A 24,778-nucleotide genomic window follows, 5' to 3' on the forward strand; every position below is an offset into this window, starting at 1 on the left:
CACGATTTAATTTCAATTACTCTTTCCATTTTCAAATAATATCGCATTACACGGCAACAAACATTAAATAAGTTAAATGGATTTTCGATAATGAGGATCACTCTCGAGCTTTCAGTTAATCATTGACCCAAATAAATAGTCGAACGATATTTCCTCTCATTAATCCCTCTCCAATTTACAAATTTAAAATAAACTGATATATATATATATATACACGTATTTCCTTTTATACTTGGCCAATATGCATTTCAAAGGAATGTTCAAACGAATATCCGTATCAATAAATAATGTATCGACGAAAAGATAAATACATCGAATCACGAGTAATGGAAACGAGCCCAATCGAGAGAGCTTCGCAATTTGTTTATTCCCTCGATAAAAGACAACACGACGAAGCCACGGTCCGATGTAACTTTCAGGTTTGGCGTGGTTTGCGCCTTTGTAACAAACGAGTACATGCAGGATGGGACCAAGGAGTTTCCTAACAATGTGAAAATCAGCCTGAAAGACGTGAAGCTGTATCTGAGCAACACAAAGGAGGCGATCGATAACCTTCTCAAGACTAATTTCGACGAGCTGGAAATTAATCTGAACAACATCCTTCAGGCCAGCGGTAGAATCGTCACTGAACAACTCGCTGAATACTCCCACGCGGTCTCGTTGACTAATCTAAGCGACATTGTCGCTGGCCTGGAGTCCATTAAAGAGGACCTGAAGATCATGCAGACCATCACCCGCGATCTAAGGACCAACGCTAGTCAACTGGACATCGGTACGGATTCCTCTGATATCATAGATATATCTACAGCTTTGATTTCTAAGAGGATTCGATGATGACGCGTGAAATTTTTATTCCGAGAATTTTATTATTGATATTTAATCTTTTCGTAGTATTCTAAGAAATTAGTGTTGGAAATTTCATTTATATGTTCCTGGTGCCAGAAATCTTCCAGATTTTCATTGAATGACCTCGCCGTTCTAGGGAATTGTTGTTCGAAATATTATTTATATTCTTGACGTGTGAAGTTTCCTCGATTTTTAACTGAGTAATAACTTTTCAGAAATTTTTATTCAAAAGTTGTAATCTTCATACCGGACGTTTCTTTTTATCTTTATCTAATCGTTGAAATATCGATAATATCCCGAGTACTTCTATTACAATCGTACAATCCCATTTATAAATATTAAAACATCTGTTGACCTCGTTTAAAACATGATGATTGATCCAGATTTTATTTATACAAGATAACGACAATTTAAATTGCAATTGAAAGTATTGAAGATGAACCAAATAGACAAATTCATAATCATTTGCAACGTACGTTTAAATAACCATATATGAAATATGATGAATAACACGTTATAAATAGACACAACAGATATCTTACCAATTACAATATTAATACAAATATCGTAGAAAATTTAACAATACGAATATCAAAATTAAGTAAATCAATCACAATCGCGATATACGGTAGATATAATTAAAGAAATTTATTATATTATATAACCGATGAAATTATTATTAGCATATCGAACATATGAATTCTTTACAATTTAAACTTCCAAATGAATCGACAATTCTCAAAGATTTTAATAATTTTCTCTTAATATAGTCAGATCTGCCCTTGTTCCCCTATGAGCGTTTCAATACTTAACAAAGGTGTGAATAATTTAATAGAACGATATCTTAGCAAACTTTGTATTCGTTCCAGTTGTACGAGGTGTTAAAAACAATCTCCTTCACACGCTCGCGGCTTGCAAGACGCAAAATTGCAAACAGGTGCTGCATGATTACAAAGTGAATCAAATGTCGGTTCAAGTGGAGTTCGACAAGGTATTTTCCGCTTTTGTTGCATCTGTTCGTCAATCGTTATTGTTCGTCATGTATCTAATTATCTTTTTCTTTTACATTTATCCAGTACATGGACCGATACTTCCCGAAGGTATGATGATTATTATAAAATCCACTATTACTCGTTCGGTTTATTCACATTAAACCGCGATAGAAGTTGTGACATTATTTCTGCATCGATTCGATAGTAATACACTACCTTCTTTTGTCTTTTACTTTCTAATTTATTTATTTACCTATTTATTTATTTATTTATTTATTTATTTATTGTCTCGCTGATTCTGTAACTTTATACAAAAAGGGGAAATGAATCTCAATAAACCTGTTCGATTTGCTTGTGTTTCTGTACTAATCAAGTAGTAGACCAATGGGAATTAGACAATCATTTTTCTGTTTTGATGTAATAATAATTTTACTAAAAGTAAAACTGAGCGATGTTACCATATATTTAGCGTTCTAGCAGACGTAGTTTGTTTTCTTAATCTTATGGATGTCCAGCCATTGGTTTACGAATAGAATTATTGTGTAAACTTATCTGATTCCATGCTTACCACCAAATAGCTTCAGTCTGTAAGTCATAAGCTAAAGCATGATCAACTTTCGATTATATGTAAACGTTCGATATGTGTATCGTTAATTGACAACCTCTGTTAAGTGTGTGACGTCTAGAATGGTTTCGAATTATTGTCCTTACTTTGAACCTAGCCACGAGGAAAGGAGACTTACATTTTTTAGAAACAACTCATATTTAATTAAGCGTGTAACACACACGGAAAATGTCTAGAAGGAATGAAACGTTTCCTATTTTGCACTCAGTTTTCTCTTACTACGTTTTTCTCAATTGAAACCTGTCGAACACATCTTAAACGTACTTTGTTTCCAGCTGAGCACTCTATGCATTCCGTCAGTCTGCTACAAAGAGCTTTTAAGAGACTTGATACATTTCAATGCACTTTTCAGTTACACACACATACTTTCTCTCTCTCTCTCTCTCTCTCTCTCTCTTTCTCTCTTTCTCTCTCTTTTTCTCTAACATACCGTTAACATTAACATACCTGGGGATTGGCCATTTAAATAGACACAAGCATGACACTCTCCATATCGATACTCTGACTGTTCTACAATGTTCTCATTTAATGTGTCATCTCAGGCATAATCGTTCTTTTTCCGATAGATACGAACAATCTTATCTTTATTTTGATCATTTATATCGAACGATCGTACATGATTTTTTCCAGTTGCCAAACGTCACATCCGCTTTGAACAACATCACGATGCTGATGAAAGGCAACATCGTGTCGGAAGTGAGCCAGGGCAAAGAGTCGTTCTTGAAGATTCAGAAAGACATTCAACATGCCGTGAACCAGACCATTCCTGTCGTGAGCGCGAGTATTAGAAGAGTCAGCGTGCATATGGATGCTTTGGCGAAGAATATGACAGTGCTCCTTGACAGGATAGGCGTTGAGATAAACGAGGACATGAAGGGTGTAGATCATGCATGGAAGCACGTGGATCAGTATATACCGTACAGGTGAGAAACAATGAAAAACATTTTATTTGTATTGTACACTTTCGAATATTTGCATATTTCTGCTCTATTCTGTTCGAGTATTTGAACATTTCTATTATACTTTATGTCTCTCTGACATGCGTATTTTTTCCAGATACTATCTTGGTCTTGGAATATCAGGAATTCTACTAACAGTTTTAATGTGTCTGACTTTCGGTCTCTTCTGTGGCATTTGCGGAAAGCGACCTGATGGATATGGGGACGATTGCTGTAACAAAGGATCTGGGGCACGATTTCTTATGATGTAAGCTTTTAAAAACGTTGCTAAAATTGTTGTATCACTTGATGATTCGAGGTATCGGTAACACTTTGCGTAATTTTCCCAGGGCCGTTTGGATAATTTTCCTCTTAACGAGCGTTCTAATGGTGATAACCGTAGCGCACATGGTCATTGGTGTTCTTGTTCAAAGAGCTGTTTGTGAACCTTTGAAGAATCCGCAGGATAATAGGATGTTCGCTCTAGTTGATGAAATTGTGCAGATCAAAAAGAAGCTGTATCCACAGAATCCTAATGCTGACGTGAATATGAGCTACATAATCACGTAAGTGTATAGTAAACAATTATTAAAAAATTATGAAGATTATAAAAGATTATCTACGATCGAAGATGCTTATTAACCGCTATTTGAATTTCCCCGTCTCTCACATTATCGAAGATAAAAAACAGTTCCATTGTTTCTTCATGACAGACACTGCCATCGAAACGAAACGTTGTACAATGTACTGAAGGTAGGCAACATCTTCGACATAGGCTCGTTACGCGAGTACGCCGGCCGTTACGACATCAACAACACAATCCAACAATTACGACGCAAAATCAGTCTCTCACCTGGTGTGGTGATCCTCACAGATAGTGCAAAGTCGAAATTAAACGATCTTGCGCAAAGTGGTCTCAGTGACATCAAGTTCTATCAGTATGTGGAGATCCTCGCAGATAATATCACGAACATCAACCTGGAACATCTAGCGAAACAACTGTTGGATGTGTCAGCTGAATTGCCCAAAGGGCAAGAGGACATTCGTGTCAGTTTGGAGAAAAACGCAATGGATCTGGCATATTACCATGACCAGTTGGTGAAACCCATGGGAATGCTTAGCGAACAGTTGGTTACAAAGGCTGTGACACTCGAGGAGAAGATAAAGTTTAACCACAGTTCGATGGCGGAAGCTATTCATAATCTGGTTAACGAAGTGACAAAGGCGCAGCAGTTTTTGAATAAAGACGGGCCAGAATACGTGCAACAAGTAGGTTTTGAATATCTCTTCGTCAATTAAAATTACTAACAATATTTGGAAAGACATTAAAGTTGACGGTTATCCGCGAAAAAATATGGAAGAATATCACTCAGCTTTAGAATAAGCTCATGGAAAGAGATGGTATTGAAGTATTTTTCATTAAAAGATGTATAAGCTTCTAAATTTATAATCACATATTGTCCATCATCAAATACTAAAGATTTTACTTTGTTAAAAATAGACATCCTAAGAATCTTAAGCATTTTCAGAATAATCATAGTGATAGTGTAGGAAATGAAAGTATACAGTATAACTGAATAATTATTTATTTATATCTTTTAAGTTACAATCAAACGTAGGAAATATTTCAGAATATTTAAATAGTAATTTCAAAGTAACTGTGTCACAATTCGGTTTTTTTATTGTAGCTGGCAACCAAATTTGGAAACGCTTTCCTTCGTCAAGTCGACGACTTCCTCGAGCTAGTTATCCATCACGCGCTGATGGACGTAGGAAGATGTGCTCCAGTCTCCAACGCGTATAATGCAACGCTAGTCGCAGGATGCAACCGGGTTCTAGATCCATTCGTAAGCAATTGATCAGCTTTCCTCTGTATATAATCATTCTTATAAATTGAAAAAATTACAATGTATCATACTTGTACTCGTAATCCACAGAATGGTTTCTGGGTGAGTGTGGGCTGGTGTCTAATTCTCTTCATCCCAACCATAGTACTTTGCGTGAAACTGAGCGCGCTGTACCAAAAATCGGATCCCTATCCAGGACCTCTAGTCGAAGCGTAAGTTTCTCTCATTCTATATCGTTCAAACCCAATTGATAGATTCAACGCTATTAAATGTTTCCAAAATATAATTAGATATCCGGTGCATGTCGATTTTAAATTCCCAAACTGTCCTTTGTTGTGAGATCGGGATCGTTTCATATCGTTCGTTAAATCGAAAAGAAACAGAAGAAATTGCAGTTCGTTCGAAAATTTAGTTCAGGGATAAACAATTGGCTTGATTATTCCGAAGAAATATTAGGAAAATTAGAAACAACAATACATCCACTTGAAAACAATCGCTTCTATGATTTTCTTCGCTAATTTCTGGCCAGCAGATTCTGAGCACCCTCTATGTAGAAAGTGTTGACAGCCTTCTGTCTCAGTCTGGTAGTTAATCGAGCTTCCATATTATCCTCAGCATGCACATATTCGCGCTTGCGATATCTTTCTTATCGATATTTTCTACTCGGCATGAATCATCCTACCACTTTGTTTAGCGAGTCTCAAAATTGCATCGCCAATTCTCTAGAGCGAATCCCGTGCAAATTGATGAACGCGTTATTCCTTGTAAGCTCACCGCCTTTATTCTCAATTCTATCTCGGTGTGCTGTGAGCTATCAACTAATCGTTTTCTGACTTTTGTCGCGTTGATCGTACATGTCTTCTTTTCGCAAGAACGTACCACGAAAGAGAATAATAATGTTTGGCTCGAAAACTCTGTTCTTCGTGAAAATTATTCGATCGTCCGATATCTCCAATATATTTCCAAATTTATTGTTCCGTATTTCTCTGATTAATTACCTACATAAAAGAGTTTAGATTTACCTTGAAAATTATCTAAATGCATAAACAGTTTGAAGTTTACGGATTCTTAGGCCGATAATTTCAATTTATATGTCGAAGAGCTGAGAATCGCTGTGATGTGCTTAAGCGAATCCATCTGCATTTATTTTTATGAAAAATTCTATATTCCGTCGAACCGTGAAAACGTATCGAATAAATGTCAGACTAATGGGATAATATCTTCAAAATTTGAAATACGTAACTAAGTACGAATTCTCAAAATCTTGACTTGCACCTTACATCACTATGATTTTCAGCCCGCGTACTTCTATGTTGATTTGTAAATCTATATAAGACGATCGAATTTTCTTCACTCTACCAGTGCAGTAGTTCATATTAAATTAAAAGTAGCTGTCTAATGTGTGGAATGGTTGTTGGAATCTAACCGCTAACACGCTCCGTTCCAGTGAATATTTGTATGACGCGTACGCAGACAGGGATAACATACCCCTTACTCAGTAAGTATACAACAAGAACAGCCAAGTTGCTCGCATGTTGAATTATGTTGATCGTATAGCACGTGAATCCTTCATTAACGCTGTGAACACAATATATTTGTTCGTTTCACGTTCCACTACTCTTCACGCCCCAACTTAAGATATTTCGCGATCAGAAAGACACAGTGTACCGGGGGAAATCGTGTAGTGATTTGATTGATTAGAACGATTTTACCCTTTGTCTGCATGATTAGTTCTAACACGACGAGCACTCTAGCTAACGTATTGTGGGATCAGAGTTATTTCATTGAAGAAACTTATTGTAGAGGGAAAAGAAGAATTTAGAACCTTTCTAAAAAACGGGTCTATATATCTGTGATAAATATATATATTTCAAGTGATTTTTCCACTCAATTACTATCTATTTAAAATTTTTCAACGGTCATTATAATTATTAATTTAAACGTTGTTAATATTAAAACGCTAGAACTAAAACTTGTAATACAATTTACTCAATTTGTTATTCCCTCTTGTGGATCCTATTTTCCAGAAAGTTTCTCAATTGTTAAAATAACAAAATTCTGTGATCTATACGCAGTATGACACTAATTGCAGATCCCACAATATCGTTTCAATTACATAGGTATAAAATCTTTAAAATATATAGTTAATCATCTGCTACTTGAACTTTGATACCTTCTCGACTTTCTTGTATCACATGTATTATATTATGTGATATGTAAACTGAACATGTTTGTGCATTTATACAAAAATTAAGAGATGTAGAAATACACAGATTGCTTATGACATGCAAAAATACATATATAGAATATCCAGAGTACGAATATATGAAATATTTAGAAAGATACAATATTCAAAGTGCATTAGATATTATAAATATACACATAAAGTATCCAAAGGATATGAAAAGTATCCTCTGCTTAACTTCCATCTTTACAATTGCATTCACAAATGAAATTTGCATATAAGCATGTACATTATTAAGCATGTACAAACATTGAAGCATATACAATTTGCATATACATCTGCAGTCTACTAAACAAACATGTAAGTCAGTGATTCAACATTTTATCATGCCTAATACATTATGTGAATCAGTCCAGAAGGTGTTAAACATTTAAATGTATCTTAATATACTAACGCTCTCGCGTTTTTCGGAGCTTTTAATTAGTCGTGTGAAAAATGGAATTTTCTTTTCTTACACACACACAAACACATACGCGCACACACATGCATACGTACATATACACAGGAACACACGTACGAGTTTAGTGGCGTGGCAGCTAGCCCTCTGTCTCGTGTACCAAAGCTACTTAGGAGATTAATGATACACGTAACACGCAGAAACAGCTTAGCAAAATAGTACACTCTCTAACTCGCATGACGAGTGCTCCGGAGACCCGTGATTTACTCTACTGAAACGTTCATTTTCCTTGCAGTGTTCACGACAAGAAATACGTGTCGCACAGCAGAGACCCTTACGCAAAGTACGAAAGCTACGATGGTCCAGCGGGTGGATACAGCGAACGAGAAAGAGTCCCGGAAGCGCATCAGAGCACGTCCCACTATCATCATTATTCCAGATACTCTGACGTGGCGCCGAAGTAAGTGTTGGAACAAGTCACTTCGGATCTGTCGGTCGAAAACTTCTTGAAGCGAGAGCATTATTCGCCCTTCGTGAGATAAAGCACCTCGAAAGAAATTACATTGAGAGATTGCTTGGCTGAATCATAGCGTCGTTTTGGGAGCACGCTGAATTTGTGAGTTATTTCTTTGTCGTATGAGGATCACAGCAGGGAAAGCGTGATAAGTATATTTTTGTTGGTTTTTTAATTTTATCCGTTAAGTTCAACGACGCGAGTCTTCTAAAAATAAGCGATGAATCGGCAGAATTTCATGGAAGCCAAACACACGTTTATTAAGACAAGAAGTATTGCTGTCTTTATTTAATTTAGAGTTCTTTAGAGAGACGCTGTGTTCCAAAACGAAGTTCAGTCTACGGCTTTATCAGGGAATATTTCGAAGACAGGCGCTTGTTTGAAAGAATAGTGCTGCCGCTTTAAGGTTCTCTTCTCTCTTTCTATTCATTTCGGATCGTCATCTTGCAATATTTGAATGAAGATGGAATGGAAAAGAAAATAAAAGTCTGTTAATGTTGTCCATATCTAGCGAAGCGGAGAATGCGTTCTTGGGGGTTGTCAGAAACCTCTAGGGGTTGTTTCTCACGAGTATCGCGAGCTACCACGCTCTTGAACGATTCTGGATTCAATAGGTGTCTTTTTGTTTGAAATCGACGATTTTCTCCTTTCATTTCTCCGGTTCACTAGTTCATCTCTGGTTTATTTTACAGTTCCACCCCCACGTGGCGAAGCCACGAACATACCGCCCCCTCCAAAACAGAACCTCACAATAAAGTCTTTAGCATATCCGTAGAAACGCAGTAAGTCTTGCAAAACATCCAATTTGGACCGAGCAAAAATCTTAAACACAGCTTTCTGTGACACGTTACGCAATTTTCTTCTTATTTTACTTACAAACTTATTGTTCTCTCGGCTCCTGTATCTCGGCGCCTGATCTCTCACCATCACCGATCTTTTTCATTTATCTCTCTTTCTTTCGTTTCCTTTTTTTCTCTCGTTTCCCTTCATCGGTGAGCAGGGTTCCCACTCATCGCGCGAAATTCTTTTTCTCACCTTTTTTGTTTTCACCGATTCTTCCGAACCGCTCGATTTAACTCGAGGATGGGATCAAGCTCTCTGTGTAGAAACTCGCACGATACTTGTTCAGGTCAGTGGCGACATTTCAAATTTCAACAGTCCCAATGTAGCTGTAAGTACTTGTCGAACCACGTACGACTCGAATTGTATATTCCCTATTTCTCTCCCTATTTGTAAATCGAAACGGATAAAGAAGAAATTTTACCGATGTCCTGTCTCTTGTACTTTGTATGATAACCTAATCATAGATAAAGTATCTCGTCTTTTCCCGCATCGTATTGCTCTACCACCAACCATCGAAGATGTATGAATTGCATGATCTACCTTGTACAGTATTTATCATTGAAGAATCGAACATCTTGAAAGGGTCAAGTAGCTTCATATGAATGTAAAAGATTGAGTATTTAAAATCACTTAGAATCACTTGGAATTATCCAATCTAGAAATTATTAGAAATGTCTACTTGACCCATTCAACAACTCTGGTAAATTAAAATAAATGAATAAAATAAATTTTATTCATCCATTTATGTTACTATAAATTTTACTTTTATCGAATAAAATGTATCGTTCACTCTTGTTGAGTATTTGTAAAGGGTTCGAGCGTGTCTTGTTAGATTCAGCGCGGTCCCATCCATATCATAAATAATGATACTGTTATCGAAATGAAAAAAAAAAAAAAAAAGGAAAGAAGAACAGAAACCTATAAAAGTATCGTTGTGAGGTGCAGAATGTTGTTGACACCATGCAAGTTATTCTTGATCCCGTCCATACATCTCATGCAACCCCGTTGGTCACGCTTTTTTTCCCGGTTATTTCCAGGTGAGTGGGAACCTTGCGGGGGGGCAACTTCTCGCGTCTCTCGATACGCCTCTGCACGTAAGTCGCAAGACAGATTGTTATCAATTGTGTCTCCGTACTTCTCGTTTTCCTTAGTTCGTTCTTTTTGTTCAACTTGTTTGCGTCGCAAGCAAATAGCTTCGCTAGAGCTTTCGCAGGAATAAATAAAAAAAAGAAAAAAAGGAAATTGTGTCAGGTCGTTGGCGATCGTGATGATCGAATAAAAGTGACTCGCGTGGTATCAGCGTTGTACCTACACCGCCACTGCCACAATCAGTCCAATCGTGTTCGATAAAACATACGTACAAAAGGATTTTTAAACGAGCATGCGTAAAAGTATTATTACGAATTCGAGTCACCTTTCTTTTCTTTATTTCACAGGAGAATCACGGTATATAAGATTTACTTTGATTTCGCTTCAGCAGCTTCGTCATTCGTTTGTTCGCTAAGGCATACGTACGCTATGGCAAAAGATAACTCTCTTCGAGAATATTTTTTATTTTTTATTTTTTTTTTTTTTCTTTGTGTTCGTTACTCGACACGTTTGACGAAGAATAGAGAGTAAGCTACATTATTCGAATTTCTCCTGCGTGGTTTTGCTGATCGAAGGGGTATTTTTTCAGAAATTGTGACTTCCCTAATGGTGGTCCTCCTGGATACCAACCAGCTGCTGCTGCCGCTCCGCCTCCGCTTAGCACGGAATACGAGCGACCGCCTCCCTATTATTATTATCCTGGGCCAGGGTGAGTTGCGCCGCAGTTTTTAGTACCTCGATATTCACAGACGTGCGTTTCAAATAATCCACACTAATTGGTAGGCCGTGAATGTTCGTGCAGATTCATAATTTTCTGAACGTGACTAAAGAAATCGAGTCTAAATAGAAATTTACGAACACGCACTTTACTTTGGAGATATATGAAGGCCACAGGTGAAGAATATGATCAATCGCATTTCCTGTCTTCTATGAAAGCGCAATTTTAAAATTCAATATATATTGTGAACCAATAAAAACTACCTTCCCTCTTGACTTTGGCATTATATGTATTTTTGTCATCTTCCTGAACATTTAGAAAAATGAATCTATCATACTTTTCCTACGTGGTCTTCACATATTTTTACATACTGTGTGTATTGCGTGCATGTTTTCTATACGCGTTTGAGCACTTCGAATCGCTGTGTATCGTGTTAGTCACTCGCATAATGACAGAAAGAGAAAAATTTATGATATACGCGATATTAAATTTATATTAAATCGACATCAATGTAAGAATACTAAACCTTCCACTAAAAAAGTGTAAATGATATAAAAGATGCTTTCCTAATGATTTTCAGGGACACAAATTAGGAAACAAGTGCCGTGGCATGCACAAAAGTAGCGCTGTGTAGCGTGGCTACCCACAGTCTCACCCGCAGTTACAAAAGGACGCTCAAAAGGAAAGAGAAATCCGGATGCAAGCGAGACTATGTCTAATTTGTAGCGTTCCTGTTTGAGCGTGCCACGGACCGTGCGAACGGCGAAATCAATTAAAGACCAAGTTTGATACACAGACTGAGGTAGGCTAAATGGATCCTTCGGCGAGCCGCAAATAGTGTGATCAATGTGTGCGATTCGTTTCGTTTAGTATTATTTCTTAGACATCGTGCGTATCACGAGAAAAACGTTACATTATGTCCAATACTGCTCTTTTTTTTTCTTTTTGTCGTCTGCAGTTTCTCTCTTTTTTGTTTTAATAGCGCTTGGACGTTTTTCCCCTACCTTCTTTCTCGTTTTCTTTTTTTATTTAGTTACTCGCTTTATCTTTTTAGTTTTTTTTTTTTTTTTTTTTTTTTATTACGAGACGAACTGTAATGAAGCGATGATTTTCATCGTATGTGCTATGTTAATCGTTGGACAATCGATTTCTAACACGACTGAATATATATCGTTTACCGCCGTTCTTTTTGTTTTTTTCTGCGATATTTCTTCCATAAAATGCCATCGTGACCAAGGTCTTTTCTACTATTATCATCGATCCGCCTTCGAGATTCGCGCGTGTTGTGTCACACGCGGAAATTAATCCTTAACTCTCGAAAGCGCGTCGATTATTATACGTTTTATCGTTGCTTGAGAGGAATCCTGAAACTCTGCAAGGAAATTTTTCTGTGAAATCTTAGTTCACCTCGGATGTTCAGTTCCTAATTATAAATACACAGGATTGAAATCATCGTCTGCATTAACCAGTATTAATATTAAAAAAAAAAAAAGTTCATTATCGTGCCTCCCTTGTTGACCCACTGGCGTACGCTTCTCTTTCACTGAACAATCTCTCTTCGTTCAGAAATTAGCGAACATGTATATAACATTCAGCCGCTTGTGTCTTATGAATTTTCACCGTCTTTTACGTGAACTGCCTACCAAGGAACAACAACTAAGTACACAGAATGACTATGATGACAAATGGCCCTGCGCCAATACGTCGATCGATGAACCGGCGTATAAAAAGGAACACGTGCGATCGATTCGAGCATGAGCCACTTGTTTCTACGTTTATTATAATTAATCATATTATTATATAAAATTATGAAGATATCGTAAGTTCGATTAACTAGTTTCTCCAAAGCAATCATTGTCAAGCACAAGTTAGAGTATATTGCACGAGATATTACTGTACTCGACGACTTCCAAACTGTGTTGAATCATTCGCAGCAAGGAGCGTACATGGAGATTCGTTCATGAAATTCTGTTCGACTCTGAACGACACACTGCCCTCTTGAACGAGTCGCGTTCAACAAGAAAATTCACGTAGAACATCGAATCCTCGGATTACATCGATCGCACACTTTCCTCGTAACGGAATATTCGCGAAGATTTCTCGCAATCTCGAGCACTTAACAACGCCATATTTAAATGCCAAACGACACTCTTTAAAACGTGGACCGTGGATGTCGAACGTGTACGCTGCTGGTTCGAATTCTACGGTCCACGCGTCCTCGATCTTGCTGGATCGTTCGTAGATATAAGAAAATCCTGAAACCAACTTCCTCTTGGTCACACGCCGGAACCGCTCGTTCCACGATGACGGAAGTTAGTTTCATTGCAAGATCACCGCTGCAAAATACTCTATGTACATGGTTCTTAAGTAGACGTTTTTTCTTACTATTAACTTTACCGTGTAATTTACCGATCTAAGCTCCTAGATATTTCCACGTCGCATAGAGAGGTTGTACGCGTGTTCATTCATGTGTCTACGCGACGACGAAATGTCTTGACGAGCATATGCAACATCCGTACAGTACTTGGATCGTGAAGGATGAACCTTTCTTCGTGGAGGTTGTCACTCCCATTTTAAAGAAGCTCGTTCTTCTACTCTGTAAGTTAGAGGCTGCTTAGGGGACGGTGAAACCTCCCGCCAAATGAAAGTCTTTTTGAAAGCTCTGTAGTACGATTAGAATAATTAACTCTTTGCAGTTCAGTAATCTCTGGACTACAGATATTTATACATTTATGAGATATTCGATGATATACGGAATTTGGAATTTAAAAATGTTCGGAATGCATGTTCATAGTCTGTAGAGATACACAGAATATCGAAAGGCTTCCATTGCGACTAAAATTTCTTCCTCGGAACTCGTCAACGCGAAAACTGAGAACTACCAGTGACACCAGCGTGGCGTCATTAGCGGTCAACGTGTCGATACTTGTCACGTGAGACGAGCCTCTCTGCTCGTTTCTCCAATCGTGATTCGCAAAATCAAGAAATCTGCGGTAAATATCTACAGTCTAGTGGTTACGTTTCATCTAGGAATATAAGTAAAGCGACAAATGCGACGAACATCTAGTTTTTAAAAACCGTGAATCAATGTACAAGCTCAATCTGTAAACGACTGCAAAGGGCTAAGCGAAAGTTAAGCGTTTGAAATTTCGAATTTAGATACTTTAGGAATTGAAATACCCATTGGTACAAGCTCATATGAATAGAATAGAAGAGTCTGAGATGAATTTGTACCAATCGGTGTGCGGAGTCTCTTGTTCGTAGGTCGATGATTTCGACGATAAGTTTCTAAGTGTTTCTCACCACTTCGGACTCTAGAATCCAATGAATTACTGTACCGCAAATGGGAGGCATCAGGATGTTGCATTATCCGTAGAGAACCTGTTTCACATAGTCGTTGCTATTGCGCGCAGCGAGTTTTAACGTTAACATTATACGGTAGATTACGCCGCCCATGCGACGGTCTTTCATTCGGCCGTTAGCAGATTGCCAAAAAGAAAAAAAAAAGAAGAAAAAGAAATATGAAAAAAAAACGCAAAAAAAAAAGAACAAAAGGATACTTTCCTCGTACGTTGTATGAAGGCGTGAGAAAGTGGGAGCACAAAATCTTAGAATCTTTTAAAGAAAATAAAAACAGCGTAGATAAGAGAAGAGAGAGTAAGTGAGGATCGCGTGAAAGGTAGATCCATACCTCTGTATGATTGTCGTATAAAAATAGGGAGAAAGGAGAACGAGAGAAGGAAGCTGGCGTGAGGAGAACACGATTTTTTCCCGCTCTATCATTAACTGTATTAACATACACATCTAGCATAGTGGAAAGTAAGCTACGTTTTTAGCGTAATATCGACGGAAACACAGATATCATCGTTGTTGTATGTATGGGAAATTGAGGAACCGTGATGTCCTTTTCCTTCCTCCTTTTTTTTTTTTCTTTTTTCATTGTCTAAGAATGTTAAAGAAACACGTAATAATCGATTGCTGTGTGTGGACACGCAAGACTATTTTATCCGGTTGACTATATTAGCCATGTCTCGTAACGAAAAATAAACAGAGTCGCATGAGAACGAGCCCGGAGAACGAGTGCCGTGTATAGAGATTCGTGTCAATCGGTCACGAATCATTGAAAATGATAAATTACGATTGTCGCGTGCCGTCGAAAGGCACCGCGGAAACCAATTTTTCTGGTGCTATTTTTATATGGGATACGTAGCGACGATTTCATGTCGGGCACTCCTTCTCTACATTTTTCTGAACGTGTCGTATAAAATATGACATGGGAACTTCGAACCGTTGTGAAGAAGGAACACTCTTTTTACCGCCTTCTAGAAACCACGGGACATAAGTTGAGAGTTTTCTATCATTCTTGTGGTTAGCTCACCTTTCGATAATCTACGTTCTCAGTTCTGTTGGATCGTGTCCGTTATTACAAAATTTCAGCAATATCTTAGGAATATTTAGAAGTGTCTGCCTCTTATTCATAGTAGTCGAATTTATACGGTGCAATATTTTTGTAGAAATTTATTCCAGAACAATATTTTTTAGAAATTTATTCCAGGCTAATATTTTTTAGAAATTTACCCCTAACATTTGGTACAGTTCTAATAATAATAAAAATAATGTTTGTATTTTCGATAGTAGGTCCGTACGCATTGCATTAAAAACATAATCCTGTTGAATCCACACGCTGCTGCAAAATCGCAAATAGTGAATGGAAATCTTTAAATTTAATTCGATGATTTTACAAAAATTGTCTCATTAGTTTATAGATTTCTTACATGATTTTAGATGAATTTATGTAATTCAAATAGCAATATACGAGCTTTAAACTCATTAAACACTAGTGAATTATTACCTTCTATACTACTAAAATTCATTACTATTAATACAGACTAAAATAATTAATTTTCTGTACTTTGATTTGTTTCTAATATGTCAAAATGTATTAAAAAATTAATTATTTTAGCTTACGATTTCGATTTCGAGCATATCTCGTCTGCATCAAGCCTAAATATTTCGATAGAAAGAATAAGATCGATTTAATAAATACGTAGTTCTCTAAGTAGTATGAGAATTTAAATGACAGACACGGCTTACACTTAAAGACGTAGATTATCATCAGGTGATATACGCGTTTGAAATGATTTATTATATAATTAAAGGTATTTATACTTTGAAAAGGTATCGTTCAAGAGTTTCCTTGCATTTTCTTATCTGCTCAATATCTTCGAAACGCCCATAACGTTGGGACATGGGTGTTCTTTTTCGTTTCTTTTGCTGAACTTCAGCAGCCATTCCATCGGAATCGTTTCATAGAAAACCACGTAAGGAATCAAAGATATTGTTGGATTCTCCGTGACTCTCTAAAAAACGTATTCCGTTCCGAAGAATGTCGAATCTTTGATCGGAGATGTGCAAGTATGCGTATGTGGTGTATGCCATCAACTATGGTGTTTTTACGATTCACCGATTGTGTTTGTTAAAATTAACTATTATTATTATTACTATTACAATGATTATTATTATTATTATTATTATTATTATTATTATTATTATTATTATATTATAAAATGAGTGTATCACAGTTTAAATATATCTATTTTATATTAAATCATCAACACCGTGGACTCATTGAAAAGATACTCTGCACAAATATTTCAGGTATATAAAATACTTTTATCATAATTAAAGACCACAGGGGGAAGGCTTGATAAGCACAATTTTGTTGTAAAAATTTTTCTTCTTGATTTTTATTTAAAACGATTTACCTTGATATAACATACTTAAAAAAAGAAAAAAACGTATTCAGTACAAAGATGCAAATAGCCATCGAAGACGAAGCTATAAAGTTGAAAAGGAATTTCTCTTCAGAACTGATGTATCGATAGTCTTTTGGCAAATATTTTCCAAAAGAACCCCACAAACAAATTTACTAGAAAGGCAGTTTTGGTAATGTGTAATTGATTGATATTGAATCCTAAGATTGCTCTTGTGTGAAAAGCAAAAATATAATTTACTGTATCTTTTGCCTGTGGTCTTGAATTAGCATATACATAATTTACACAGGCATATGACAAGATGCATTAACATTCCATAGCTGTTCAACGTGTTTCAGATACGTGCTTAACGTTTCAGGCTTAACGATAACGATCAGTCACTGTCCACTCGATTCCTATCATCAACAATTAATTCTGTTATCTTTACCCCATTTACGCATCACTCGAATGATCTGTTCCACTTGTGAGTTCGAGGTATTCTTCAAAAGCTGTACGACCTCAGGTAAGAGCTCTCTAAAAATGGCATTAAAAAGGTATCATATATTTGCAAAATAACGAAATGCTTTTTTTATGGAAAAAAAAATGATTCTTCAAAGTAAGAGCGCTCACTTTGATTGCCTTTCAGCTACGATATATTGAAAAGTGCCGCAACAAGCACCACGTTTCCCTTCCCAATTTTCTGGACTTGGATCCATTCGTTCCAGCATGTCGAACGCTTTTGCCGCATACCAAAATTCACCGACTTTGTAACAATCATTCGCGATCAATTGGAGCAAATTAAACGACTCCGTCGTCGTGTCCATTTTTAGATACAAGTCCCAGGCTAACTGAGGTTTCTTGTTCATTATGTCTAAATCAGAATAAGAAAGAATAATATAGAAATAATCGACCCCTTGATTATCATGTTCTATGATATTCTCAAGTGAAGAATTTTGAAAGTTATAATGTAGTTTGTGCTGACAGTGATTTTCATTGAGGGATTAAAGAAGAATTGAACAATTAAAGCAGACTTTTTGTTATAAATGAGACGTCAAGAGCAAAAGTGTAAATGACTAATCTTTCCTAAATATGAGCTTCTCCTGTTAGTCTGGCTTAAGAAGTTGCACTGGTCATACAAAACAAAGCCAGTCATTGCACTAAGTATTTCGTACTCGTGTCTAGTTTAAATAGTGAATTACTTAATTTGCTAAATATCGAAGTTCACTTTTGCTATCAATACCTCAAGTACGATATAATTTGCCTTCACCAAAGTGGAATTATTATCTATGCCATGAGTACGACTCGATATTACGTACAAGGCAAGTTATTAAGATTAAACATTATTTCTCGATCACTCACAGCAGTGCGCCAATAGGCTGATGTAAATGTAATCATTCTTGTATTTCTCATTTCTTATGTTTGAAAACGCCTCTTCCGCCTCTTTGAAATAACCCGCCGCGGCTTGTGCCTGAGCGTAATTGAAGTTGAAGTTGTCTTCGTTGGAGAAGTAAGTTTTTATCGAATTCAAATACACCAGGACTTCCTCGAACTGACGATAGAGGAAGAAACAGGAGGCCATGCATTGTCTGCCAGGTATGGTATCGCATTCTGACGCCGAAGAACCCACTAATTGAAAGTATTGTTGCGCCGTTTTTACGTTATCGCGCTAAAAACAATTTTCTTAATTAACTCACATAGTTTGCATTTTAGTTGCCGTTGACACTTACGGAATTCGTTTCCTGCCCCATTACCGCGTTGACTATCCCTTTCAAGATGTACTCCTGTGGGACAGCCGGTTCAAGATCTTTGATTAATTCGAACGCTTCTTGCACGTTGTCTTGTCTCAAGTAATAAATTACCAGATTCAGTCTGGCTTCCGGTATAACGTCCACTAAATTCGGCAAAATTTGCAACGCACCTTCTCCGCCCTTAAATACCTAAGATAAATTAATTCCCTTAGGTACGTATTAATTATAAATTTATTTTACCCGAATCCGTAAAGATGTCCACGATTTGGAAAAATTCTGTAATGTTACGTACGATTGTATTGTGATGTATAAAATGGTTCGAATATTTTCTAACGTTACGTACGACTGTGTTGTGACGTATGAGATCGTGACTGAAGCTGAGAGAGTTGGACATCTTATCTATCAGCTGCTTCATCTCATTTTGTGCGGCGTTACCATTGTACAGGCGGAAATGATTGCAGGCTTTTAAGTTTATGGCGATCGCACTATCAGGATACTTCTGTAGATAAACCTGAAGAACTTCTTGCGCCACATCATAGTAATCCAATTTGTAGTAGCACAAGGCAACGTATACATTTAGCGCGAAGTAATCTCTGTAAAAGGAACATGGTCGAGTAAAGTTTTCGAAGATAAATCGTGTGCAATTGTCTTCGGTTAGAAAGAATTATTCATATCATGGGAATAATAGGAAAAGGATGCAGGAAATGGGTACCTGGAACTTTTTAACTCTCTGATCAAATGCACATCGGAACTTTTATCGCCTAGATTTTCGTTAATGCTATATATACTCGAATCGTCGCTATCAAAGTCCCTAAAGATAATTTTATAATTTGAAATATCGATATTCCAATTACTTATCAAATAGAATAAAGACAGTTGGATGACAACCTGTTCTCCAGTAGGATCTTTTTATAAACATCGATAGCCTCTTGATAATGAGCCCGTAAGTAATGAATAGAAGCCAAACTAAGTTGATCTTCGATCATATCCTCCAACGTATGATGGTATTCCATCAATTTTGCTTCATTCCCCATCTTGTGCGCTAAGTGAAACAACAGTCTGTTCTTCAATTTACTGTGTGGAGCATCTTCCAGAATTTGTTGAGACTCAGGGTACATGCCAAGATAGAAATAACAACATGCTAAGTTCGTCGACGTATCCGCCGGTGCTTGATCTTTCCTTCTTAAATTCTCGTAAATTTTTGACGCACGTTTGTAGTCTCCTAAGTGAAAAGCGCAGTAGCCCATCCATAATTCGGAATTTACAGTAGTTTCTGAGGCATTGTTGTACTCCAAAAGCGTCAAAGCGCCGGTGTAATCGCGCTTCTCCAAAAATTCCTCTAATTTTGGTGTTCTTTTGTCTGATGCGGACTTTCTCACTCCTTCAGAAGCAGCTGGCTTCGCTCTTGATAGTATCTGTTACGAGTATTCAGTGCGTAAAGAGTTAAAATACTTTCGTTTTAGGAAGATTTATAGAGCGAATAAAATATAAATAGTGCAAAGGGTTGAATGTGTATAAGAAAGTGATTTTTAAAACACTGGCGAATAATATAATTTAAAAAGAAAAAAGAAAATACGATGCACGATGCAATGTTTACCATTTTTAGTCACCGTTGCTAATAGATACGGAAATTTATTGATTACCATATGGTTGTAAAAGCGAATACAGACGTGTTATCATTTGCTCAGTTTAGATATAAATCTCTTTTTTGCACAAAAAGCTTATTTACTAGATAAAATAAAATTTTGATGTTACGAAAATTGTAATTGCGTAATTTAAAAATTTGAAACTGAAATTTTTAATTCTTTTACCTACAGGTGTCAGTTCAGTGGCGATAGAATTCCCGAACTTTTACTTAACAGTTAATGGTACCTTTATTTTTAGAAATGTATTCATACAAAAACAGATAAATTTTGCGACTCAAAATGTTTGCATTATCGTCGAACTTAAATGCATGATTACTGAAAAATAAATATTTTATATCTATGAGATGTATGAACGAAATAGAAAAACTTTTGATCTTTAGTTGTGCATGAATTTGAATGGACTGCACTTTAGACGTGAAAAATTGGTAGTTGAAAAAGTTCTCGTTTGACTGGAACCACGTCAAATTGATAGAAAACAAAAATTGTCAGAACGCGACCGACTGTCGTGGAGGTTACATCGCCGGTGGTGTTTGCGTATTTCTTTTCGTAATGTTGGAAGGTGTCAAACATGTTTTATTAGTGCTTTCTGGTAAAGGTGGTGTTGGAAAATCAACAATCAGCACACAATTGGCACTTGCGCTCAAAGAGTCGGGTTTTCGAGTAAGTTTGAAAAATTTTTTGAATTGTAGGTTAGATTGCTTACATATCAAAAATTTTATAGGTTGGTTTGTTAGACGTTGATCTCTGCGGACCTAGTGTGCCTTATCTGTTGAATTTGGAAGGCAGAGATGTTCATCAATCATCCGATGGGTATTAAATATAATTACCATTTATTGTTATAAAAATTGAAAAATTTTTTGTAAATTTTTTAAAAAGATTGTTACGTATTTTCCTTCGTGTTTGAATGTATTTTTCACAAAATATTATTATCTACTTATGTTATTATTATTTTATTACATAGATGGATACCAGTGTTTGCAGATAAGGAGCAAAAACTGGCTGTCATGTCGATAGGATTTTTATTAAAAAATCAAGATGAGAGTATTGTTTGGAGAGGTCCAAAAAAAACTGGAATGATTAAACAATTTTTGACTGATGTTGTTTGGCAAGATATTGATTATTTAATTATTGATACACCACCAGGAACTTCGGACGAACATATTACTGTGATGGAAAACTTAAGGTGAGATTTCTTCCTTACTTAAGTATTAGTGAGATGGTTAAATACTTAAATGTTATGTGTCATATTAATTGTGAAAGAAATTGTCAAAAATATTCCATAGCTTTGTAATACTCCTGTCATGTGCTTTTGGACTCTCACATGTGACTATGATTAATCATCATGTGACATTCAAATGAAGTGTATTTCTTGTTAGATAAGCATTAGTCATGAGATTGATAAGCTTATACACACACTCTGTTTGAATGCATGTTAATGAGGATATAACATATAATGATGTATCAGAATGAGAATTAATTATATTCTGCTTTTTGTGCTTTCAGAAATGTGAAATGCGATGGTGCACTAATAGTAACCACCCCACAAGCAGTTGCAGTAGATGATGTTTTACGAGAAATAACATTTTGTAGGAAAACTGGAATCCATATATTTGGGATTATTGAAAATATGAGTGGCTTCGTCTGTCCATCGTGTTCAGTCAGTATAAACTATTGTCGTACATTATAAAAGCAAATTTTTTATTTCAATTTACCAGGAACGCTAATTCTAGGAATGTACAAATATATTTTCCGCGGGCGGAGGAATAGCGCTTTCAAAAATGGTGAATGTTCCATTCTTAGCAAAAGTGCCTATAGATCCACAAGTTGGGAAATTAGCAGCAACTGGCCAAAGTGTCCTGGTAACATTACCTGATAGCCAGGTAGCGCAAGTATTCCGAAAACTAGTCGAAGAACTTACTCAGAGCAAGGAGGCATGAAAAATTTGATCTCGTATGCACGGCGTTTCCAGTGAAATACAGTACTTGCTCGTGATGACAAAATTAAGTTTGGCCCTCTGCAAACTATCGCATTTTTTATTATTTCGTATTAAGACTAAATAAGGTAAATTGATTTGAAGACAAGAACACTTAAGTTTTGATGAAAAGTATAATTTCATGACATTATAATAGATATACGAAAATGTAAAATATCTGCATTACATACAAATAATATATAGGATCGCAAAGGATTTGTTTAATTGCATTTTGTACAAAAGAGGTAAAGTGTACGTGTATAAATATAACGATTTTTATATGGCAGCATTTATAGGAAATATAAAGAGTTTCTTGCACATTGCAAAGGATATACATATGTGTACATGTAATCCTGTATCATTGTTAATGGGAACAAGTAAATACACTTTAAAGCTTTTGTATAAGAATGTGAATAGATTAATGTACTATTATATAATGTATATACATCGAAATCTATAAATTTGTGCATCGCTCTATTTACAGATATTTTTTTTTAAGTCGATGTTATTCAATTATTTACGGTTTTTAACTGTTGTACACATATTCGAAAATAAAAAAATATATTTTCCCCCTACTCTGATGTTTATTACAAAGTATTTAAAAAATTACTGATCCGTTATTCGTTTTATGTAAGCTGTCCAAAGTTCTTCCTTGTATTTTAATGTGGCAGCCAATTTATCTTCCGCTTCGGTAATACCTCTACCCACTACAGCTAAATCAGCTCCAGAATTAACAACAGATTCTGGAGTGTTGTATTGCTGTCCCAAGTCATCGGAACTTTTCAATATTTTTACACCAGGTGTCAATTGAATAAGTCCCGGACTCTCGAAAATATCCGATTGACAAACAACTCCAATTACCATATCCGAACTTTCTGCCATACTTATAGCATTCTGCACGTATTGATCAATTGTCGTCAATGCTCCTTTGGAGGACATTTCTGCTACGACAAATAGACCGCGAGGTTCGCTTATGTTTTTAAAACTATTTTTGAAGGTATCTATGATACTTTGACCTGCGATCACGTGCACCGTAACGACATCTGCCCATTGTGCAATCTTGTAAATCCCTTTTTCATACTGTAAACATACAGTATTGCCGATATCAGCAAATTTTCTATCCTCCATCAATAAAAAGTCATGCTTTTTAGCTAACTCTTTTAAACGCTTGATGAAATTATCACTAAAATCTTCTAATATATCTACATGAGTTTTTAACAACACTATATGTGGTCCTACTAAATCAGCCAACTCTATAACAGCATCTGCTTTAGTTAGATCTGCTGCTAAACATATAGTGGACTGCTTCGATTCCATTAGATTAAATAACTTAGAACCAATTGCATTTTTGCACCTATTGGCACGAATATGAAATGGAGTCTTCAATCGTATGTCTGAAATTTTTTAAGGTAAAGTACTCAAATTATTTAATACTTAAAATATATTAAATATCTTTTTACCTTGAGAAATGATTGGTGCTTGTGATGTTAATAAGTAATCAGTCACGTCTTTAACAATTTTAGGAGCAATTTTATTAGCTTTCAAGAGGTATGTCATCAGTTTTGTGGTTGTATAAAGACTTCTCATCACAATACCATGACTCTCTATATTTTTTTTACCGTTTTGTTCTCTGTCAATTACCACAAAAGCTTCCGTTACTTTTAATCCTTCCCCTCTTAAGATATCTACTGTCTCTAAAATACTGCTACCACTTGTAACTACATCCTCGATAATCACGCAACTATCTCCTGGCTCAAAATTCCCTTCTATAATTTTCTTTGTACCATATGTCTTTTTTTCCTTTCTCTTAATTAACATGGGCACATTAGAGTATATAGAAATCAATGTTGCTAATGGTAAAGCTGTATAAGGAACACCACAAATTTGTGCTACGTTTGGACATTCTTCTACAAATGGTAATAACATTCTAGCCACACAAATCTGCACATAGCAAATGTAAATATAACAAATATAAATTATTACATTTAGATGCATACAAATAATTGTAATTACTATAACAATAGAACTTACCATTACTTTTGGATGAGAGACTAATACTCTTAAATCAAAGTATATTGGTGTTTTCAGACCAACTTTGGTCACAAATTCTCCAAACTTAAACGCTCCTATATCAAAAAGTGTTAAAGCCAAATCTTCTAATCCACTATCCATGTTATTACGACTTCTGTTACTCAACTAATCTAGGAAAAAAACAGGTTAACACGAGATTATTTAGATATTAAGGTTAATCATATAACTTAATGTTATAGAACTTTTCATTTTGTATTTTATTTCTAATGTATTTCTAATTTCGCTTAACATAAAAATAAATTCAAAAGGCGTACAGAATAATTACGTTTAATATAAAATAGTAATCTCGTGATTCGTAATTATCACGTTCTCACTTTACTTCTCGATATCCGTATCAGCAAATAAACAATATTTGATACTGGTATCAAATAATTTCCTGGAAATCCATACTTTAATGCGCGCGAATTTGATGTTAATTTTATTTTTTCAAAATAAATTATTTCAAATTAATTATTATTCAAAATAAAATATTTATGAAATATTGCCTCAAAAATAAATATAATTGTAGGGATTT

At 35.8% G+C, this 24,778-nt stretch overlaps 4 protein-coding genes across 14 annotated transcripts in view; 2 read left to right on the forward strand and 2 right to left on the reverse strand.

Moving 5' to 3' along the window:
• LOC122575259 (prominin-like protein) overlaps positions 1 to 14,608 on the forward strand; it is a 69,425-nt gene extending 54,817 nt beyond the window's left edge. Inside the window, exons 3-16 of one of the 8 annotated variants that reach the window (XM_043743959.1) lie at positions 420 to 772; positions 1,716 to 1,837; positions 1,923 to 1,946; positions 3,094 to 3,386; positions 3,520 to 3,669; positions 3,752 to 3,967; positions 4,115 to 4,670; positions 5,090 to 5,248; positions 5,339 to 5,460; positions 6,696 to 6,746; positions 8,186 to 8,350; positions 9,097 to 9,186; positions 10,926 to 11,045; positions 11,635 to 14,608. In XM_043743959.1, coding sequence (XP_043599894.1) covers positions 420 to 772; positions 1,716 to 1,837; positions 1,923 to 1,946; positions 3,094 to 3,386; positions 3,520 to 3,669; positions 3,752 to 3,967; positions 4,115 to 4,670; positions 5,090 to 5,248; positions 5,339 to 5,460; positions 6,696 to 6,746; positions 8,186 to 8,350; positions 9,097 to 9,186; positions 10,926 to 11,045; positions 11,635 to 11,647 — 2,434 coding nt within the window. In that variant the 3' untranslated portion in view covers positions 11,648 to 14,608. Of the gene's footprint in view, positions 1 to 419; positions 773 to 1,715; positions 1,838 to 1,922; positions 1,947 to 3,093; positions 3,387 to 3,519; positions 3,670 to 3,751; positions 3,968 to 4,114; positions 4,671 to 5,089; positions 5,249 to 5,338; positions 5,461 to 6,695; positions 6,747 to 8,185; positions 8,351 to 8,915; positions 9,070 to 9,096; positions 9,187 to 10,284; positions 10,342 to 10,925; positions 11,046 to 11,634 lie in introns of those variants that run through there. The other 7 variants (XR_006319372.1, XR_006319373.1, XM_043743960.1 and 4 more) reach the window with 7 other exon arrangements.
• On the reverse strand, positions 12,109 to 19,973 carry LOC122574990 (intraflagellar transport protein 56; the record flags this gene model as incomplete). Its single annotated transcript, XM_043743290.1, has 7 exons — positions 12,109 to 17,341; positions 17,438 to 17,678; positions 18,167 to 18,473; positions 18,535 to 18,744; positions 18,899 to 19,148; positions 19,268 to 19,366; positions 19,444 to 19,973. Coding segments are annotated over 7 exons (1,749 nt in total), but the record flags the coding sequence as incomplete, so codon positions are not given.
• A 416-nt stretch (positions 19,974 to 20,389) lies between these two features.
• Positions 20,390 to 22,748, forward strand: LOC122575261 (cytosolic Fe-S cluster assembly factor NUBP2 homolog). The gene is made up of 5 exons (XM_043743971.1): positions 20,390 to 20,861; positions 20,923 to 21,011; positions 21,163 to 21,384; positions 21,705 to 21,858; positions 21,932 to 22,748. The coding sequence occupies exons 1-5, from the start codon at positions 20,751 to 20,753 to the stop codon at positions 22,136 to 22,138; spliced, it is 783 nt and encodes a 260-aa protein (XP_043599906.1). The 5' UTR covers positions 20,390 to 20,750; the 3' UTR covers positions 22,139 to 22,748.
• LOC122575260 (uridine 5'-monophosphate synthase) lies at positions 22,436 to 24,684 on the reverse strand. 4 transcript variants are annotated; one of them, XM_043743966.1, is made up of 4 exons: positions 24,530 to 24,684; positions 24,205 to 24,374; positions 23,634 to 24,114; positions 22,436 to 23,567 (listed from the first exon to the last, which is right to left on the reverse strand). In XM_043743966.1, exons 2-4 carry the CDS (start codon positions 24,343 to 24,345, stop codon positions 22,780 to 22,782), a joined length of 1,410 nt encoding a protein of 469 aa, XP_043599901.1. In that variant the 5' UTR covers positions 24,346 to 24,374; positions 24,530 to 24,684; the 3' UTR covers positions 22,436 to 22,779. The 4 variants fall into 4 exon arrangements, with proteins under 4 accessions (XP_043599901.1, XP_043599902.1, XP_043599903.1 ...); XM_043743967.1 differs by having other exon boundaries at positions 24,519 to 24,672; XM_043743968.1 differs by having other exon boundaries at positions 24,205 to 24,369; positions 24,530 to 24,626.
• Positions 24,685 to 24,778: the final 94 nt, after the last annotated feature.

Source organism: Bombus pyrosoma, linkage group LG14 (genome assembly GCF_014825855.1).
Source record: "Bombus pyrosoma isolate SC7728 linkage group LG14, ASM1482585v1, whole genome shotgun sequence".
Taxonomy (NCBI): domain Eukaryota; kingdom Metazoa; phylum Arthropoda; class Insecta; order Hymenoptera; family Apidae; genus Bombus; species Bombus pyrosoma.

Bases quoted from the DNA above. Each gene is read 5' to 3' on its own strand.
- LOC122575261 (XM_043743971.1), top strand. From the start codon at position 20,751: ATGTTGGAAGGTGTCAAACATGTTTTATTAGTGCTTTCTGGTAAAGGT. The intron at 21,012-21,162 runs GTATTAAATATA...TTTATTACATAG, and splicing joins GTTCATCAATCATCCGATGG to ATGGATACCAGTGTTTGCAG. The intron at 21,385-21,704 runs GTGAGATTTCTT...TTGTGCTTTCAG, and splicing joins ACTGTGATGGAAAACTTAAG to AAATGTGAAATGCGATGGTG.
- LOC122575260 (XM_043743966.1), bottom strand. From the start codon at position 24,345: ATGGATAGTGGATTAGAAGATTTGGCTTTAACACTTTTTGATATAGGA. The intron at 24,115-24,204 runs GTAAGTTCTATT...TGCTATGTGCAG, and splicing joins TCTCTCATCCAAAAGTAATG to ATTTGTGTGGCTAGAATGTT. The intron at 23,568-23,633 runs GTAAAAAGATAT...AAAAAATTTCAG, and splicing joins AGCACCAATCATTTCTCAAG to ACATACGATTGAAGACTCCA.